We start from the raw sequence: 20,075 nt of genomic DNA on the forward strand, positions 1-20,075 counted from the left end.
GGACAAAAATACAAAGAGCAGCTTGAATCCACAAAATAAAACCAACTGCTTCATTATGATTGCCTACTCTACAGAGTGGAGTTTTGTCTGATATTGGGCCGCTGTTGTGTTGCTTTGAACGTGTATTTTTTGGTGGTTAAAAAAAAGTGTTTTATTTGTTTAATAAATCGTTTTGACCAGTAAACTCTCCTTGTTTAAATATGCACCATGGTGTGGTCTTCCTTTGCTTGTGACTTCTTGATGTTAGTAAATACAATAATTGAAAAATACCACGTTACATATAATATATACATATAATAATGTACAACACATTATGGAGTATGCTTCTGCTCTGAGGTCCTGCCTCCATGCACTTATGCAATTAATCGCTAGACAGGTGTATCTATAAATAATATTATATTAGGGAAATTTTCCCAGACATATTTTTGACCTGGGGGTAGAATTGATTGTGAAATGGAAAGGAAAAATGCTTATGAAATTGCAAATTAAAAACATGATGCATTTAAGGTAACCCTTTTTCATTTTTATTTAAAAAGAGAATTTGTTCTAATGTGCGATGGCCGAACCTGTTCCTTTTCGTGGAGATCATTTATCCTGCCTTAAGGAAAATCCCTTCACATGGCCCAGAGGAGGCTGGAGTGCAGAGAAACTGGTAGAGATGCAGTTTTACAGTCTACCTGGGCCCCACCAACTATCAGCTAAAGAGAATAAATAAATTCAATTGCTGCACATTTGGCAGACTAACATTTTCAGATTAATTAAACAATAATATATATATTTTTACAACATTACATGTAAAGAGTCAAGTGAAAGTTTTTCTAAAGTTATTTAATGATATTTATATTATGGAGGCAGATTTTTGACATTTTACCTTTTTCCCGTTTTCAGATATAATAAACACGCACAAAACAAAAGTAAACGGCCAGAACACAAAGCTGTAAAACCCACCCGATTGACAAAAATCAACTCAAAATTCTCCCACACAACAGAACCTCCTCTATATTCCTCGCTGGCTCCAAATCTCTCAGTGGAATGATCAGTGGTTCGCTGTCACCATCAAAACACTCCACAAATCCCGTGAATGATTCGCTTCCTTATAAACCATTGAATCAGACATCGAAGCAGTTAGGTTCTAAATGAAGCTTCGGACGTCACTGATCACGTGACTCTGGCCAAACGAATCAAGCTTCGATACAGTGCTTCTGAAGCAGTGTGTTGATTTTTTTGACACACGCGCCGGAGCTTCAGCTTCAAGCGGGCCATCACTAGCTCCACGCAAGATCTCATCCTGTGGGGTCAAAATGATCATGAGAACGGTGAGCAAAGATCCCAGAACCACACCGGGGGACCTGGTGAATGACCTGCAGAGAGCTGGGACCAAAGTAACAAAGGTCACCATCAGTAACACACTACAACGGCAGGGAATCAAATCCCGCAGTGCCAGACGTGTTCTGCTGCTGAAGCCAGTGCATGTCCAGGCCCGTCTGAAGTTTGCCAGAGAGCACATGGATGATACAGCAGAGGATTGGGAGAATGTCATGTGGTCAGATGAAACCAAAGTAGAACTTTTTGGTATAAACTCAACTCGTCGTGTTTGGAGGAAGAAGAATACTGAGTTGCATCCCAAGAACACCATACCTACTGTGAAGCATGGGGGTGGAAACATCATGCTATGGGGCTGTTTTTCTGCCAAGGGGACAGGACGACTGATCCGTGTTAAGGACAGAATGAATGGGGCCATGTATCGTGAGATTTTGAGCCAAAACCTCCTTCCATCAGTGAGAACTTTGAAGATGAAACGAGGCTGGGTCTTCCAACATGACAATGATCCAAAACACACCGCCCGGGCAACAAAGGAGTGGCTCCGTAAGAAGCATTTGAAAGTCCTGGAGTGGCCTAGCCAGTCTCCAGACCTCAACCCCATAGAAAATCTGTGGCGGGAGTTGAAAGTCCGTGTTGCTCGGCGACAGCCCCAAAACATCACTGCTCTCGAGAAGATCTGCATGGAGGAATGGGCCAAAATACCAGCTACTGTGTGTGCAAACCTGGTAAAGACCTATAGTAAATGTTTGACCTCTGTTATTGCCAACAAAGGTTATGTTACAAAGTATTGAGTTGTATTTTTGTTATTGACCAAATACTTATTTTCCACCCTGATTTACGAATAAATTCTTTACAAATCCTACCATGTGGATTCATAGATTTTTTTTTCACATTCTGTCTCTCACAGTTGAAGTGTACCTCTGGTGCAAATTACTGACCTCTGTCATCATTTTAGGTGGGGGAACTTGCACAATCGGTGGCTGACTAAATACTTTTTTGCCCCACTGTATGTGAATTATATAATGTTAAATTACTATTAAAGAAATGACTAAGTATTTTAGGCTTTAGTTTACTTCAGCCATATTCCATATAAATCAGGTATCATACAAAAATAACAATAGCTTCAAATACAGTCATGACAATAAAAGAATATGACTTTAAGGACTTAACAACATTACTTCAGTTATAGTGCACCAACACCTGTTATAGCACTAAGGGAACACTGAATGACCTGGTGGTTTTTGTCCATAAAACTACTCATCTAAGATTATCACAAAGTAAAAGATCTCTCAGCAAAATTATGCAACATTTTAGGCACTACTGCCCCGATCAAATCAGTGAGCTGGGATTTCTTATTCTAAACAGGAACTACTGTTACAGCTACTGGTGCCCCACACAACAACTCAATGTCCACTATGTGAAGGAGCCAAACACATGCCTTCTCCTCTCATTAACTGAGATAAACTGCTGGCATATTTGTTTTACATCTATACTGTCCAGTCTCTCCTGGTGGACATGGCATACAGCAGCATTGTTTAATCTCATTTGAGTCATTGTTAACCGTAGCCATCTTTTTAGTCTTCTGAGAGCACTGAAGCTTCTTTCAGCCTCAGTACCTGCGTTTTATCCTCAGATTAAAATTATTATTATGTGCTTGATGTGCCTCACCTTTGGCCCTGGCTCTTCCCCTCTGACTGCACTAGGACATATTGCCACCTGATAAAATAACACATTGATTCGTGCCATATAAAAAGTGAGACGTGTCAATTCAGATTCTTTGTCAAATGTACACTAATGAATATATTTACATCAGCAGCCTAACAATTGTTATGATAATAAATACTAGTTAATCTATAGCACCAAATCATCAGTCAGTCACCTGTGACCTCGCCTCTTCACCTCTGTCCAAGCTACAACATGGCAGAGCTGCCTCTGTCACCTGATAAATAACAGTGAGACATTCCACATACATGCAGTCACACATGTGCTTCAAATACAGTAATGAACCAACAAGTCATCATCCAATTCCACCTGTGATCTTGTATCACCATTACTCTCTGAGCTTTGTGTTGGTTCTTCTGTCACCTGACAAATAGGACAAACATGACAATAAGAATAAAATGTGTAGCTGCTTCAGTGTTTCTGTCAATTTGTGCAGATCTTGACTCATCAGTAATGTTTGTAGGGTGAGTGCATTTGTAAAACAATTTGTGCAAACTGCACTACAAGGTGGAATATTTGTAAAATCATGACTACCTCATGATATATTGTCTCAAAAATTAACCCTGTGAATATGTCAGTGCCATTAGGATGAAATTATTGTGTCACCAACATTTTAACGTTAGACGTATAATTTTAACAGCCTCTGTAAACTAATATCCTGGCTTGCTCGAGGCTGCCGTTTTCTCTGACAGTTTCAATCAAAATTAGAAATGCTACTCTGAGACTGAGAGAACTAATAGTGCCGCCTGTTGTGCAGTTAGTTTCCAAAACACGTTATTCATGGCTACATACAATTTTAGACTGATGTGGGCCAAAGCCTAGCATAGCCTGTAACGTTATTATGACGGACACATTTTATGAGTGAACTTGACTTTAAGTGACTTACAGGTTTCTTTGAAAAATACTTTATTATATCCAGGTTCTTCCTTTTTGCTGCCATCCTGCTCTCCTCCTTGCAGGTCCTCACTGCGCAGGCTTGCCGCTGCTAAAACTAAACAGAGCTCCCTGAAAGGCACAGCCAATCACATTGGCCATATTTGTCACATGACGTAGGACTCTTTCTGCACCACTGGGTGAATGAGACGTTGACAGATCGTTTTTTTTTTCTTTCTATCGGGTTTGTTTTTCTTTACTCGAAGAGATCAAATTATTGGTGGGGACAATTCAATAATCGCTGGACATGTCCCTTCCGTTCATGCCAAATCTACGCCCTTGGGGTCCGCCTCTTTCTTGCTCCAGAAACAGTTCACTAAAAGTCAAGGGTGACATTGGTCATACACACAACACACCGAGTGCCTTAGTGACAGGAGGGTCTGGAGCACTTTTAAAGCGCACCCAAGAAATCCTGGAGGTGACTGAAATTCAAATTCCAACAGCAGAATGAGTTCTTAATTTTACTACAAGCACAGATCTAAAAGTGGCAGAGTGAACTCTTTAGGCCCTTTAGACTTATCTGACAAGAGAAAGAATTGAGTCTAAGCAAATATTCAGATGTCAGAAACTTTAGTAGACCAGTTTTACTTGGAACGCTTCTCTGTTCATTCATATATCTGTCTTGCGTAAAAAAAAAAGTGCGTAAAAAGCTTCCTACAGTCCTAACAAGGACTGTTTTTTGTTTGTTTTGTTTTGTTTTTTAAAGAGGAGGAATCTTTCAGGTTCTACTGCTACTGCCTTGGGTGTCAGCGACTCTTCTCTGGTGCATTGAACTATTGCCAGCATTTCCCCAACAATCCATCAACCTCTGGCCACCCTGGGAGAAAAAAAAGAGTTTGTTTGCCATTGTCTTTAAATTATTAAGTATCACAATTGTAATTAGATCATAATTACCTGATCACTCCCAAGATTTTCTCTGAAATGCTTGACAAGAGTAGAAGAAAAAATTAGAATATAAGTGAGTACTGTACTCTGACAGGAATTAAACTTTCAGTTTCAGACAACGATTAGACAATTCTTAAAAACAAACAAACAAACAAACCAAATAACAAGTGGACAGAGCCTTTTAACACTTAACTTTTAACACTCTGATCATTATATGAAATGTAATGATTTATCATCGTTGTTTTTCCAATAAATCTCATTTCCTAGTGTAAGGATGTTGGAGGGCAAAAAAGAAAAAAGTTTTACCAACCGGTAGGACCTGCACTCTGAACTCGATTACTTCCGCCTAGAATCGATAGCAGAGCGGAGGCTGTCGCTGATGCAACACTGACCGGTCCGTTCAGCCGGTTTCTCTCACCCAGGACTCTTTGAAAGGAGACGGTTTTGAGGTAAGTCGGCTACTGTGCAGTGTGATTTTACCGTAGAACGACATTGCTGTGAGATAAACAAAAAAAATGTAGCAATTAGAAAAAAGCAGCTGAATCGATTATAACCACAGGAGATAGGTAACGTTAGCTGCACATGGTTTCCTCGCTAATTAGATCCTTCATTCATCGGTGGAAGTTAGCTAAATTTATAGGCTACATGCTGAATTTTAGCAAATTTACCGGGGAAAGATGTGCTTTTTCATTTTTATTTTTGGGTTAATTGCGTCTTTTTCAAAACTACCGTTATGTTCATTGGCTAGCCTGCACAGCCTATGGAGCATCAAAGTGAAGTTTATTACATGAATACGGCTTATAGACAGCAAACTGAGCTGCAGTATTTTTAATTTTTTAAAACGCGCAAAATCTATATGCATTACTGTTTTGTTTCAGTGGAAAAAAACATGGCAGTCAGGCGAATGTTAGTCATACCTGTCTGTAGCCAAGATCAACAATAAACCGAAAGCAATTTAACTGGAACTCCCTTATTAAGAACCCCAGGAGGATGACCACTGTGCTTGTGTTACAGTCGGAGTACCCAGCGCCATGGCAGATCAGCTGAGTCCAGATGAGAAATTTAACCTCATCACCAGGAACCTCCAGGTGGGACACGCAGGCAGCTGCTCATTGTTACTGGAGCATACAGGTCACACTCACATGTTTCTGCTCGTGTGTGTGTATTGCAGGAGGTCCTTGGAGAGGAGAAGGTGAAGCAGGTCCTTCAGGAGAGAGCGCTCAGGGTTTACTGGGGCACAGCAACCACTGGCAAACCCCACGTAGCTTACTTTGTCCCCATGTCTAAGATAGCAGACTTCCTCAAAGCTGGATGTGAGGTGGGTGTGGCAGAGCTGACTATGGTTTTATTTGTAGTTGCTATTAAATTAAAACAGCCTTTTTACTCCCTCTTCTACCTTTCCTTAGGTCACTGTTCTGTTTGCAGACTTGCATGCTTACCTAGACAACATGAAAGCTCCCTGGGAGCTGCTGGAGCTCAGGGTCAAATACTATGAGCAGGTTATCAAGGCCATGCTGGAGAGCATCAGTGTGCCTCTGGATAAACTCAAGTTTGTCAAAGGAACTGACTTCCAGCTCAGCAGGTCTGTTTGCTGATTCAGAGGCTGATCTGACATCCACTCGTTCAACTTTACAGTCTCTTAAAACTTGCCTGTAGCTGCAGCTCATACTGAACATGTAGGTGTTACCATGTTTTCCAGGGAGTACACTCTGGATGTGTACCGCCTGTCCTCCATGGTGACAGAGCACGATGCTAAGAAGGCTGGAGCTGAGGTGGTGAAACAGGTGGAGCATCCTCTCCTGAGTGGTCTGCTGTACCCCGGCCTACAGGTAGTAATGCTGTTCATAGAATTGAGACGCTGGTGTCATCACACTGTGACAATGCAGTAGTTGAAGTTTCTCAGATGTGTCCGTGTCACAGCTTAGTATTATTCACAGTAACTGTATCTTGTGTTTTTCCTCATGCCCTCAGGCTCTGGATGAGGAGTATTTGAAAGTGGATGCTCAGTTTGGAGGTGTTGACCAGAGGAAGATTTTCACTCTGGCAGAGAAGGTATCCTACACCTTTGCACATTTACAGAGGTTTTTCCTTTAGTTTTAGCTCAAGTCCTCTGCAGCCTCCCAGCAGCGCACAGCTGCTAATGACTCTTTAGTCATTAGCAGCACTAATGTACTGGATTCCTTTGAATCCAGTACATTAGTGCTGTGACTTATCATACCTTCCACAATAACACTGGTATATCTTGTGAAACTGGTGATATAGTGATGCATTTCTGTTTGCTAGTGTGGGCAGCAATGGCCTAAGCCCACTTATGTCTGAGTGCGAGAGCGGTGTGTGAGCTTCCAATGACGATTTGTTACCTAAAAAGGGAGCAGCTGTATGCCAATAGTGTGGTAGTGGTTTGCCTGTAAGCGGCACGCACTTTGCAAACTATGAAAGTAAACGGTAAACATCAAACCGGTTTCACTACTTGATGCAAAAACGCACTGAGAATATGAAAACAAAGTTGAAGGAGGAAATCCGCGAGAGATATAAAAATATCTCTTATAATATATAAGATGAGGAAAATAGTGGACAATACCTCCCACCCACTCCATGACGTGCTGGCTAGTCACAGGAGCACGTTCAACGAGAGACTGAGATTCCACAAATGCACCACCGAGTGACAAAAGAAATCATTCCTGCTTGTGGCTTATATCCCAGTACAACTCGTCCATCTAAGGCACAGTATAAAGTCAATAGTTACACCCTTTTTAAACATGTTCTAAAGTGAAAGTAACAAATAAACCAACTTTACTGGTTAGAGTTAACTGTCAGTCATATATATTTCATCTCTGTGATATTCTGGATATTCATAATTGAGCTATTTGTATATATTATATTACATCCAGAGAGGAATGGGAAGTTCATTTACTTTCCTCTTCCTGCACTCTTATGAATGTAGTGTGCTGTAGGGATTACTTTTTTAACCCCGAAGTTAGCCTGACTTTGATGCTTCAAAGGTCGTGGTGCTCTCACAAAAAGCCAAACGAGTTTTTCTGTTATAGAAGATGTAGAACATTTATTCTGTTATTATCAGAGCGTCAGATCCAGTTCTTTACCTTTCTGAGAATTTTAAGGTTTTCTCTCATGTCAGCTTCTATATTTAGTTACATATGAAAGTGTGATAACAGACTAGTACAGAATTGATAACGTTCAGCTGTTCAAGCTTTTAACCTGTGTTGTTCGGCAGTACCTGCCCTCTCTCGGCTACGCTAAACGTGCCCACCTGATGAACCCGATGGTGCCGGGGCTGACGGGGGCTAAGATGAGCTCTTCAGAAGAGGTAAGGTCATATAAACTTAGTTTGTCATGGAAGGAAGTGATTGGAGTTCAAGATTTTGACGGGAAATTTTCTCAACACTCCGTCCATCTTCATTTTATTATCTGTTTTTGCTTCCAGGAATCGAAAATCGATCTCCTGGACTCCAAAGAGGATGTAAAGAAGAAGCTGAAGAAGGCTTTCTGTGAGCCGGGCAACATCCAGAACAATGGAGTTCTCTCTTTTGTCAAATATGTCCTCTTCCCTCTACGAGGAGGTAGAAACAATTTTTCAATCTCTTCCTGCAACCTGGCTTCAGACTTCCTTTTTTTTCGGCAAATCAATTTGAATAATCAAATGAGTTGATCATTTGTACTGTTGTGTTTCAGTGTTCTCCATCAAGAGAGATGCAAAGTGGGGCGGAGACAAAGTTTACAGTGTGTTTGAGGAAGTGGAGAAGGACTTCGTTGCAGAGGTGAAGGACGCCTTAACTGGTTTATTTGAACAATGAAGTCTTCCCGTAACGAGCTCTGGTTTAACCTGTAGTTAACTGCTGTTTATAGATGATCCACCCTGGAGACCTGAAGGCCTCTGTGGAGGATGCACTAAATGAGCTACTGGAGCCAATTAGAAAGAAGTTCGAGTCTCCTGAGCTCCGTAAACTTACCAGCAACGCCTATCCTGATCCCTCAAAGACAAGTCAGTGTCAAACCGTGTGGCTGCTGTGGCTTAAAGCGGGAGTGGCTTCATACTGAGACTTAATGCTGTCTTACTTGTGTGTTATTAGAAGCAGGAGGGAAGGGCGTTAAGGCCGGAGGAGGAGGAGATGGTGGTGGAGGAGAGGACGATGAGCTGGCTCCATCCAGACTGGACATCAGAGTGGGAAAGATCCTCAGTGTGGAGAAGGTAAGTTATTGTCATTTCATTATAATCAGAACTTTTACATCATTGGATAATCACTGTGGAACTTAAAAATAATTTCCCCCCTCTGTAGCATCCAGACGCTGAGTCTCTGTACCTGGAGAAGATCGATGTAGGAGAGCCTGAGCCGAGGACGGTAGTCAGTGGGCTGGTGGCCTACATTTCACAGGAGGACCTGCAGGACAGACTGGTGTTGGTGCTGTGCAATCTGAAACCCCAGAAGATGCGTGGGATCGAGTCTCAAGCCATGCTGCTGTGTGCCTCTATGTGAGTTTCATTTTTGGGGGCTGGGTTGTTTTGTTTTTTTGCACAAAGTGAAATTTAGCTTAAATTTCCAACTCCTCCGATCTCTGTTTGTTTTCCAGTGAGGGCGAGCCCAGAAAGGTGGAGCCTCTGGATCCTCCAGAAGGTTCGTTGCCAGGGGACAGGGTCTTTGTGGAAGGGTATGAGTCAGGCAAGCCAGATGATAGACTTAACCCAAAGAAGAAGGTGTGGGAGAAACTCCAGGTATGTTTCTTTATGTATGTTTAACGTTAAACCGCTGTATTTTTCCCCCTCTACTAAAGAGCTAACATTTAAAGTACAGACTATAAAATCATGTGTGTTATCTGGTATTTTAGGTTGACCTAAAGATATCAGACGAGTGTGTAGCTCAGTGGAAAGACAAGCAGCTGATGACCAAACTGGGGCAGATCACATGTAAGACGCTCAAAGGAGGGAACATCAGTTAAACACGCAAACGCTGAAGCTGCTCCTGCTCGCCACAGCAACAGTACTTCCATCGAGTCGCCATGGCAGCAGCATCGAGCTTCATCTGGATGTTTCCTGAAGAGTGACGGCACATGATGCCTTGTGTCTTACATGTTTTAAACTCTCTTAGACAAATTCTGAAAACCTGATTCATTACTTTTCCTTTCTTTGAAGTTGTTTAGTGTTACTAGTACACATATGGGGGAAGAAAGGGCCTTTTCAGTTAAAGGACTCTGGTCTTTATAGCTTATTCGTGGAAGTAGCCAATGAAAAATATCTCGGGTTTCCTAAAAGGGACTGAACGTTTCCTTAGTTACCTGTTTTACTGTTTGCCTTCATGGTAAATGTGAACATCAGGACTGTGGCCAATCTGCCAAATCTGCTTACTAAGCATAGTTTTATGTGTTCCCAACATCCTATGTATCTAAAAATCAATATGCCTTGTACTATATGACGGTTGTATTTTGACTAATGTTGCACAGAAATCCAGATCTGAACATTAGTTGTTATAATCAAACCATGCATCATCATCTCTAATGTGTAATAAACACTGGTTGAAGTCTGAGTGAGAATATCATTTGTGATCCGTGAGAAAGTTTTTGAACTATGAACACAGGAAACAGTTTAATACACTTAAATTTTATTTATAGAAGTAATAACTGCACATATTTCTCTATAATCAGCAAAACAGAGATTTTTTTGACCCTGTGTGAGGAGTCCGTGTAATTCACTCATCAATGATTCTGAGAGGGGGAAAGTTTTGTGCAAATATATTGAGCTGTATTTGTTTTCCACCATAAAAAGGCTTACAGAGTTACAGAACATGTATTAAAGTGGACCCATCGTGCTCAGTTTCAGCTGCATGTCTTTATCAATGGATGAAGTAGTTTGCATGATTCACAGTTCAAAATAATAATGATTTTTTTTTTTTAAAACCCAGGCTTTAATTCATCAACCATCTGAAACAAGTTGTTTTTGTCTCTTTCCCCTCAGTTTAAGCAAACGTTCTCCTGATTGGCTGCTCCTTAACAGGCCTGTGTACTCAGTGCTGTGTGCCTGAGATTCCCCACTCTCACTTACATTAACATCCAAAACTAAAAAATGCCATCTGAAACTGAGGCGTGATGTCTGAGCTTTTGGTTCACAGGGATTACAATAATAGGTCCGCTTTTGAAAACACTGACATCCTGCTCCAGTGTAATGGTCCTCCAGGGCCAGTCACCCCAGTCGTAGCCCTAAAGGTGGTTTTCAGATGAAACAAATTCTTAAATATTTCATATTTGGTAGGAAAAGGTGACTGACAGTGCTACTGGTGAAAACAATCACACATAAATAAATAGGATACTGATGAGCTGGCTTTGCAGTCACCCAAGAATTGCTAAAAAAAAAAGAAAAAAAAGCATCTACTTGATATTTCACCTACTCCCGTATTTAGATGCTTTTATTCTGTTAAGTCTGAACTATTTAGCATATGTTGTTTACAAAAGTGCATCTCGGGAAAACAAAAACACTGAATTCTTAAGTATGCGGCATCCCTTTTTGACAAATGCTTTCCACACCAAAAAGCGTGAATGATGCTAAGCTCAGTAATTTCTTCACTCAGTCTAAGTAAGGAATGGATATCCTGTCCTACAGTGGATGCTTTTGTCAGACAATATTGCAATATATATAATACAAGAGGAGGGGGAAACAGACCATCTATGTACAGAAATGCTTTTTTTTCGAAGACAAGTCGTTTTCTCTGAGTTGAAATTACAACTACCTAATGGAACCTCTGGGAGGCGATCTAACACAAGCTAAATATTTGCAATTCAGCCAATGTACAGTGCTTCACCCTGAGGGGCCTCAGTAGGACATAAACTATATTTTTAGAAAAATACTCCAGAATAAAGCTATTTTAAGAAATTGGGAGTGATACTTTTTTTTTTTTTTTTGCATAAATATTAAGGAAGGCCAATACAGGCTAAGGCTTTTTGGAGGAAATGCACACAAACACTTAGTTAATGTCTCTTAATGCCAGTCAGTCTCTCTTGTGAGTTGTCCTTTTTCTGTTCCTCTGGTATCAGCCTGGTTCTTGTTTAATCACCAAAGAAGTCTTTCAGAACAGTGTTTCAATTGTGTCCGCTGTTACTCTGGTTGCTGGAGGGGGAAGACAAGTGGTGGTTAGACATTATAGCATCACCATAATACAGTTACAGGAACACGCTTGATGAGTATTCCTTCCTAATCTAATCGAATTACTGAGACATGATCACGAGCTTCAGGTTACGGTTAATTAAAGCACATGCTTGCGCATTTAACTGGAGAAAAAAAAAGTCTGTAGGCAAACCAGCAGCATCTGTATTGGGCTTGTGCCGGAGGTGACTCTTATTCTGCAACCTCTGCTTTGCATTCTGCTTTTTCATGGCAAGAGTTGGAAGAGTTATTTATTCATGCTGGTACAGAACAAACCTTGAAGCTGTTGCAAACTCAGCAGCAAAAACACCAATGAAGGCACAAATATAATGATAAACTTACTTGTTGTTTCAGACAGGTTTATTCCACTCCTATGTTCTCCTCCTACTACTGCTCCATTCCCTTTGACATTGACCTCCATCTTTGACAAAGAATTCGGAAGACTCGGTGAAGAGTTGATGCTGCTTTGCGTCGGCTTCTTGGCTACAGGTGGAGGAACTTTATCACACTTCACTCCGTCAAATGTAAACACAGCAGCCTTGGATTGATCGGACACTTGCATGAGCTCAGCTGCCAAGCTTTGCTTTAGATTTGCCTGAGCGTCAGGGGATGAGGCAGTCTCTATGACAACCTTTTTTGTGCTCCTAGAGAAGATAAAGCTAGCAGTAGAAGCTGGAGACTTGTGCATGTCATATCCTTCGTGTGATTTCCGTGGCAAAGCTCCTGGGTCACTGACGCAGCTGTATGTCGATGATTTCACACCCAGTTTGGAGGGCAGACCATCTCTTGAAGACATTGCTGCAGTTTTCATTCGTATGGCTTCCTGTAAGCGCATTGAAGGACTGGTCATTTTCACAGAGGATGATTTAATGGCCTGAGGGGGAGATTTCAGTGACAAAGACTTGCGGATGGGTTTTTGAGGAATGTTTTGAGATCCTTGGATAGAAACTGGGGAATTATCCTTAACTGGTGCTTCCTCATTTGTGGACTTGTCCTCTGGCGGACTTTGCACCTGATCTTCGGTCATGTTGACTGATCTCAGGCGAACCATTTGAAGCAGGGAAGGGGTGACAAGAGGTATGTTAGCATCCTCTTTGGGAATGGGAACACTTTTGTGGCGGGAGAGGAGCTCCTTGGTCCTGGCATCTCGATTTGCTAGGCTGGAATGTCTTCTGAAATTAACTCCATGAGTTAAATTATCTGACGGTAGAGGAGGCGCTACAGGCACAGTCAGAGCTGAAAACTGAGTACTGATGGACACAGGGGGATCTTCAATTTGCAGAGAACCTCGCTTCTGGAAACTGCCGGGAGGATCTACAGCTGTGTTTGGTACTGGGCTTTCTGCTCTTTTCATACTTGGTATAAGAGGCGATTCCACTGGTGGAGGCAATACAGTCTCTAAAACAGATGAAGAAATCTCCTCAAAAGCTATAGATTTTGGAACCTGCACGTCAATCACTGGTTCTGTGTCGTTTATAACTGGTTGTGGAACAACTGGGTGCAAATCTGAACTCTGTACAGTCTGCACATTAGGGTTGCCCAACTCTGTGACGCAACCAGCCATCACATCTGGTGCACTGTCGGTTATGATGGATGGAGGAGGAGGTGGAGGAAAGTCAACCTCATCCACTCCATCAAATACAGAGTCCCCTTCCAAAGGAGGTGGTGGAGGTGGCCAGGAGGACTCTACAATGTGGATCTCCTCCTGTACCCTTTGTAAATCATTTGGAGGTGTAGATACTGCTGAGGGAGGTGTTTTCCTTGATAGAGGCGGTGTCGGGTGGTATGCTGGGGGAGGGGTAGGTGGCGGAGAAAACTTATTGATTCTGGGGACCTCTATTGAAAGTGTTTGCATGGACTGGACTTCACTTCTGTCCGTCTCAGCCTTGCTCTCGTCAAATAAAGCTGTCACACCTTTCTCTAAAGACATGTAGTTCTCCACAGATATAGTGACCTCTGCTGTGCCACTCGTTACATTGTTCTCTTTCTCCACTGACTTCTCCGCCAAGACCATTTCCCCTTTGTGCAGTAGTGTCATGGGTTTCTTCATGACAGGAGGGGGATCTTTCTTTGGAGTTGTCCCTTGACTCTCTGGCTCCTTCATTACAAAGCTACTACTCTGTTCTTGCTGCTGAACATCTACGCTTGCTTTTCTTTTGTCCTGGACGAAAGATGTTTCTTGTTCTGGATATTCCTTACCCTCCTGCACCACATGAACTCTGTCAGGATGCATTGTTGATAGTAACTCAGGCTTTGCTTGAGTTTTGGACAGTTCTATGATAGGTTTGTCTGTAGCTGTTTGAATTTGATCCAAAACCTGCATCTCTTTCCTAGTTTCAGTCTGGGTTCCTGTGTCGTTACTTGTGCTTTCCTGTACTTGTGCTGCTTTTTGTTTAACATTAGGGCAAGGCCCACAGAGGAGCTCCAAGGTGCGTCTGCTGTGGACCCATGTCTCTGGAGGAGGAGGACATGGTGCTTTGACTTTAGGAGGTGGTGGGATGTTCAATAGCTCATTTACTTCCTCTCTAAAAGTTGAGGTATTGTTCTTCAGTGCAAGGTCTTTTGTAGCAACAGTTGGTGAAGATCCCTGTGGAGGCTGATTTGAGCTACACACAGAAACTTCTGTATTGGCAAGCTCAGATGTTCCAGATGATAAAGACGTAACTGAGGATGAAGGAGATGCTGCTGAGGATGAGGCTCGCGACGCTGATCTTTCCGGCTTGACTGGTTTCTTCTTCTGCTTCTCTGGGGAGGTTGGGGAGATCCCTTTTGGAGAAAGTGTTGGCGTGCCACTCTGACTAGAATAACCACTAGATGGAGAAATGGTCCGTTCAAATTTCCCATCCTCTGGTGGAACTTTCTGTGGGGAGGAACTAGATTCTGGAGATAGCCCATCTTCATTTGAAGATGCCTTAGCAGAACTCAGAGGATTGGTGGAAGAATCTGGAGAGCTTGACCTAAGGAAGTTTGATACATCTTCGGGTATCTTAGTGCTATTTGTAGAAACCAACTTTGTCTCATCCTCTGGTACAATATTCTCTCTAGTAAATGTCACCTCCCCAGAAGCAGAGTCATTAAGACTTTTGTTATCCACAATAACCACTCTGGAGTTACCTCTAATCTTATTACTGTGCAGAGAGTTTGATCTACGTGGTGGTGCTGGAGGTTGCTTGGTCTTCATAACTGAAAGGCTACGTTTCTTTTTATTCTTTGCTTCTTCTCCAGCAGCCACCGCCACCGATTCACCAGATTCTGTTGCTGGTCTTGTAACAAGGTTTTCACCTTTACCGCTAGGGCTGCTAATCGCATGAACAGAGCTACGGAAACTAACAAGGTCCTGATCCCCAGCAGTTTGTTTGGTTTGCCCATTTAGACATACTCTCTGTGAAGAGTTACTGCTTTGTGTGCTACCCTTGGAGGACAGTGGGGATGAGTTTGAAATAATGGTCTCAGAAGACTTTGACTCACTCCAGTTTGACCCTGAAGCTGATGTGGCCAGTGTGGAGTCATTGTGATAATGGTTTGTCTGGGAAGTGTCACCATCTGATCTTCTGGATAGCAAGGGGCTGACTGCCGAGTCCCCAGATGCCAGGCTGCTTTTGCTTACAGTGCGAACACTGCTGCCATGGTTGACACTGCTGCCATGGTTGACACTGCTGCCACGAGTCCGGCTGGTACTGCGGTCAATCTCAATGAATTCAATCGATGCTGGCATTACAGCATTAGGAATGATTGTAGACAAGTAAGTGGCCTGTGGAGAGATAGACATCACTGGCCCCTGAAAGAAAACAGAAAATGTTTCATATGTAAATGTGACAAATTGCCAATAATCAACTAGGAATTAAAAACAAAGTTCACACAACTAATTTAAAGACAGTTTTCTTATCTAACAGCTTGATTTAATTCCTACCTGGGGTTCCTGGAGGAAATTAAACATTGAAGGAGATAAAGAGGTGGATGTTGTCATGCCAGGTACTGCAAGAGACTTGGGTCTTAGGTTGGAGGTGGGAAAGAGCTGGGAACCAAAGTCCTGGTGGTCCTGGAGATGCTTCCTCACCAGCTCTTCACCTCTGAATGCCTGCTTAGAGTGGAGTGGAGTGGACCATTCTTGAAATATAAAAGGCATATTAAACTTATAACATATATCAAAGCTATTTACAATGAATAGGTTCTTTCTGAATAACTCTTTACCTCCAGCTCTGAAACATGTACCCTTGCTCCCAACTTATTTGCGACTGGAGTCCCATCATCTGTAGAAATGGTGATGACACCTGATGATTGGCTGTTACTGATCTGTGTGTTGACAGAGACCTCAGTAGAAACAAGCGGCTGAAAGGTGGAGTTTCTGTTTAGGCCTGTGAAAAAGGTATATCACTGTTAGCACCATTAGTAACATGGTAATATAGTTTTAGTTCATCATCAACAAAGAACAATACTTTGAGCGTACCAAGTTCTTTCTGGACCTGGTTGGGAATACCCATGATGGTGGTTCTCCTGGTCTTCTTCCTGCTCTTATCTTGTCTTTTGATTGGATTCAGGGGCTTGAATGTAGAACCTGTAAGTGAAAAAAAAAAACTTTCACATGTGCACATTTCAGGCTTCAATATTCTTGTCTGATTTTTCGCCGCACATTAAAAACTGAATTGTGAATTCTTTGCTTTGCAGGTTGTGCTGTAGAACTGCCAAAGCCCCATCTCATGTTCATGCTAACTGCTAATTGAAATTCTGTTGACTGTCCTTTATAGTGATTAATTATGGTCATTATGACAAATGTGGCAGCAAATTTCAGGTATTCCCACAACCAGGGAGAAGGAGCAAGTTTATGCTAATCCTTCCTAAGAATCTACTCTCATATTTGCAGCTCTTTAAGGCTCTACCTAAGCTAGATGTTACCACCAACATGCTAGCATGCCTATAATGATTATCCTAGCATAGTAATGGGATGCAAGTATGCGGTTAAAAATCTTCTACTTTTTGGTGTAGCCCATTAGAGTGACAATTAGTACCAAACAGTATGAATAAAATGGATGGAAATGTCATTAGTTTTTCAAGTAATACATAACAGATTCTGGAAAAATAAAAACAAATTTAAGAAAAATACTTAATGCCTAAATATTCCGAGCTGGCAGCCAGTTTCAGCAGCTTATTCTAAATATGTATGCACATTTTATGATGGCACTCAAGGAAAGGTCAGTGTTTCAACAACATATGTAGGCGCCATGGATATCTATATAGGATTAATGGTAATGTTTCCAGTATGTACTGACATATTTAAGGGAGATGATCAATCTTAGGGCCAGATTGCTGGCATGACTAAAAAAAGTTGTACACTCATTGGACACTTTAATAGTTACATCTTTTGCCTTCAGAACTGCCTTAATTCACAGATTTAACAAAGTGCTAGAAACAAAGATTTTGCTCAGTATTGAAATGATAGCATCATGTAGTTGCTGCAGATGTGCCATGATGCAAATCTCCCACTTCATCATATCCCAGAGGTGCTCTACTGTATTGAAATCTGGTCACTTTAGAGGCTATTTGAGTACAATGAACTCAATTTTATATTAAGGAAATCCATTTTAAATGATTTGTGACATGGAATTTCAACCTCCAGTTGTTGGAAGAAGTGCACATTGTGGTCATAAAGGAATGGACATGGTCAGCAACAATAATCAGCGAGGCTGTGGTACTTAAACAATGATCATTTGGAACTTAGGGGGCAAGAATGTGTGGCAAGAAAATATCCAACACGCCATTATACCACTGCCACCAACCTGAACCACGCTTTCCATGTTATTTATGCCAAATTCTGACCTTCCTAATTCTAATATGGCAGCAGAGATTGAGACTTGAACTTCAGAAGATCATATTGACCATGTCTACATGCCTACATGGAATGCTGTCATATGATTGGTTGATTAGATACTTACTTTAACAAGCAGTTGAACAGGTGCACCCAAAAAAGTGGCCAGTAAGAACAGTGCTTAAATACTGGGAGCAGTGAAATATATTATATATAAAGTAAAATATATTAGGCACTTTTCTTCTCTTGATAATTAAGTTTTTTTTTTTGTAAATATATGATCTGAATACCAATTAGACTCCCTGCATGCACACACAGAATGGCACGCTTTCCCCTTCAGCTGTGATGTGTAGAGCTGCTGTGATGTCTTTAGATGTTTAGAACTCTTTGAGTTACAGAAAAAAAATCTTCAGCTGTGCATAAGAGTATGTTAGTATGAGTGTGTGTCTGTGTATCGAGTTCCTCCTCCTTTGATTTCACACCATAACTGCAGAGGCACCAAGTAGCTGGAATGAGACGTGCATGCTAAATAAGTACCCACCTATGATTCACCATAAAGCAGTAAATTCAGGAACAAAGCTCAAACTGCTCTCATGGGCACTATGATTAGCTCCTATTCCTCTAAGATGAAGGCAATACATATCCCTCCTTTCCAAGTTCTACACACACAAGCAGAGCTGTTTCTTGCCTTGGCGGGTAAGTGCAGGTCTAGTCATCGCAGCAAAGGTTACTGTGCTATCAGTATTCCCAGAGTTGGCTCTTGACTCTGGAGATGCATCTCCATCCTTGGAGTTGATATCCTCCGGATGAAGAGTGTCTGTGGACTGCAGGGATACACACACACCGACACACATAGAGGTGTGTAGTTAGGTAGCTGTCTTTGCTTTGAGGAATAACGAGTAAAATGATCCACAGAGCTTTTAGGGCACTTACAGCAATGCTTTCACTGTCAGGAAAGTTCCCTCCATTCTTGTGTTCTGAGAGATCAAAACAGACAAGTTTGAAAAAACTGAAGCTCCATATACAATCACTCTTATATAGACATGCAATCATTTATGTAACCATAGATTTTTTTTTTTTTTTTAAATAAAGTGGGATATACAAAAATCTTCAGTTTAAGACCTAACAAAATGTTATGTTATGTCATATTGATATGAAGAATCAAATGAATGTGCCTTACCTTCCTGCTGTTGTATCTTGAGTCCCTCTTGAGCTTCAGTGTGCAGGTCTTCCAAGTACTGAGGCCTGCTGCCCTCAATGAAAACATTCTCCTGGTAGTGCTGCGAGGCTGTATAATGGACTGTCAACCTCTTCTGGTCTTCATTCACCTTGGGACCAGCTGTTGATATAATAAGAAAAAATAGTAAAGGTCAAATCTATTTGGTATTTTATACCTTTAAATGCCTGAAATTCACCAAAAAGAATGGTCTTAATTTTGTAACGTGCACTGAAACGTCCAGGTATATTATAAAAAACGATTTTTGCACTCCAACCATGTCTTGCAACAACTGTGATGTCTACCCATCACTGTCCTGCTCAAGGGCAAGGTCAATGGGATGGCACAGCTAACAACAAAGACACAAAACCACCGGTTTATGCCTGTTAGAGCAGGGGCAACACACTCACAGAACTGGAGTTATATCGAGTTTATATCAATTTGTTTTGGAACCCTATTGTGTGACAGAACCTTTATTCACACATATTGTAACATCAGAACTACTAATTTTGGCAACAGCATTTATCCAGAATTATTCAGAATTAAAACAATAGTGAGACATCAACTCTTTGCACTATCCCAATGAAAGCAGTGGTGTTAGCATAAATACAGACATTTATCAACTTGACAGAGAACTTGCTTCACTTCCACCTGATAAGAATGTGCGTTTGTCAGCGCACCTTTAATGCAGCGCACTTATTAAGTCTCCTCATCCAAGTTTGGCGTGCAGACGTCCCAGTCTGGCCAGGCCCTCGGCAGTAAACTATGGCCTGGCTAATCTCCTGCAGTATCTTGCTTCCTTGTAAACCCCGCAGGGATTACTGCCGATAATCTGTCCTCATGCAAGGATGCTGCAAGAAACCCTGCTGAAATATTAACTACAACACACATACCTCTTACTGATCAAATAAACAGACTATTACAAAAACAGGACTCCTGTGTGGGAACTGGACCAAGCTCTGTCTCTCTGCAGGACTGCTTTGCACGACGTCAAATGACAGCTAAGGAGCTGATCCCAGCTGACACTGGGTAAGAGGCACCCTGGA

General features: G+C 41.7%; 2 protein-coding genes and 1 long non-coding RNA gene across 6 annotated transcripts in view; 1 reads left to right on the forward strand and 2 right to left on the reverse strand.

Moving 5' to 3' along the window:
- Positions 1 to 2,290: 2,290 nt before the first annotated feature.
- LOC309698910 lies at positions 2,291 to 5,128 on the reverse strand. 2 transcript variants are annotated; one of them, XR_014274214.1, is made up of 5 exons: positions 4,873 to 5,128; positions 3,932 to 4,795; positions 3,355 to 3,408; positions 3,203 to 3,262; positions 2,291 to 3,039 (listed from the first exon to the last, which is right to left on the reverse strand). It is a non-coding gene; the product is annotated as an uncharacterized lncRNA (long non-coding RNA). The 2 variants fall into 2 exon arrangements; XR_014274215.1 differs by having other exon boundaries at positions 3,932 to 5,128.
- A 70-nt stretch (positions 5,129 to 5,198) lies between these two features.
- Positions 5,199 to 10,400, forward strand: yars1 (tyrosyl-tRNA synthetase 1). Its single transcript, XM_082521657.1, has 14 exons — positions 5,199 to 5,312; positions 5,878 to 5,951; positions 6,035 to 6,181; positions 6,270 to 6,445; positions 6,563 to 6,692; positions 6,835 to 6,915; positions 8,096 to 8,188; positions 8,306 to 8,441; positions 8,554 to 8,639; positions 8,728 to 8,863; positions 8,952 to 9,070; positions 9,159 to 9,352; positions 9,451 to 9,592; positions 9,706 to 10,400. The coding sequence occupies exons 2-14, from the start codon at positions 5,895 to 5,897 to the stop codon at positions 9,814 to 9,816; spliced, it is 1,608 nt and encodes a 535-aa protein (XP_082377783.1). The 5' UTR covers positions 5,199 to 5,312; positions 5,878 to 5,894; the 3' UTR covers positions 9,817 to 10,400.
- Positions 10,401 to 10,458: 58 nt separating this feature from the next.
- nhsl3 (NHS like 3) overlaps positions 10,459 to 20,075 on the reverse strand; it is a 39,362-nt gene continuing 29,745 nt past the window's right edge. For 2 of the 3 annotated variants that reach the window (XM_082521654.1, XM_082521656.1), the window contains 8 exons: positions 18,994 to 19,152; positions 18,747 to 18,790; positions 18,502 to 18,637; positions 16,458 to 16,565; positions 16,202 to 16,365; positions 15,921 to 16,091; positions 12,353 to 15,788; positions 10,459 to 11,974 (listed from right to left, as the gene is read on the reverse strand). In XM_082521654.1, coding sequence (XP_082377780.1) covers positions 11,934 to 11,974; positions 12,353 to 15,788; positions 15,921 to 16,091; positions 16,202 to 16,365; positions 16,458 to 16,565; positions 18,502 to 18,637; positions 18,747 to 18,790; positions 18,994 to 19,152 — 4,259 coding nt within the window. In that variant the 3' untranslated portion in view covers positions 10,459 to 11,933. The remainder of the gene's footprint in view (positions 11,975 to 12,352; positions 15,789 to 15,920; positions 16,092 to 16,201; positions 16,366 to 16,457; positions 16,566 to 18,501; positions 18,638 to 18,746; positions 18,791 to 18,993; positions 19,153 to 20,075) is intronic. The other variant, XM_082521655.1, reaches the window with a different exon arrangement.

Source organism: Aulonocara stuartgranti (assembly GCF_965226115.1).
Source record: "Aulonocara stuartgranti genome assembly, chromosome: 22".
NCBI classification, from domain to species: Eukaryota; Metazoa; Chordata; class Actinopteri; order Cichliformes; family Cichlidae; genus Aulonocara; species Aulonocara stuartgranti.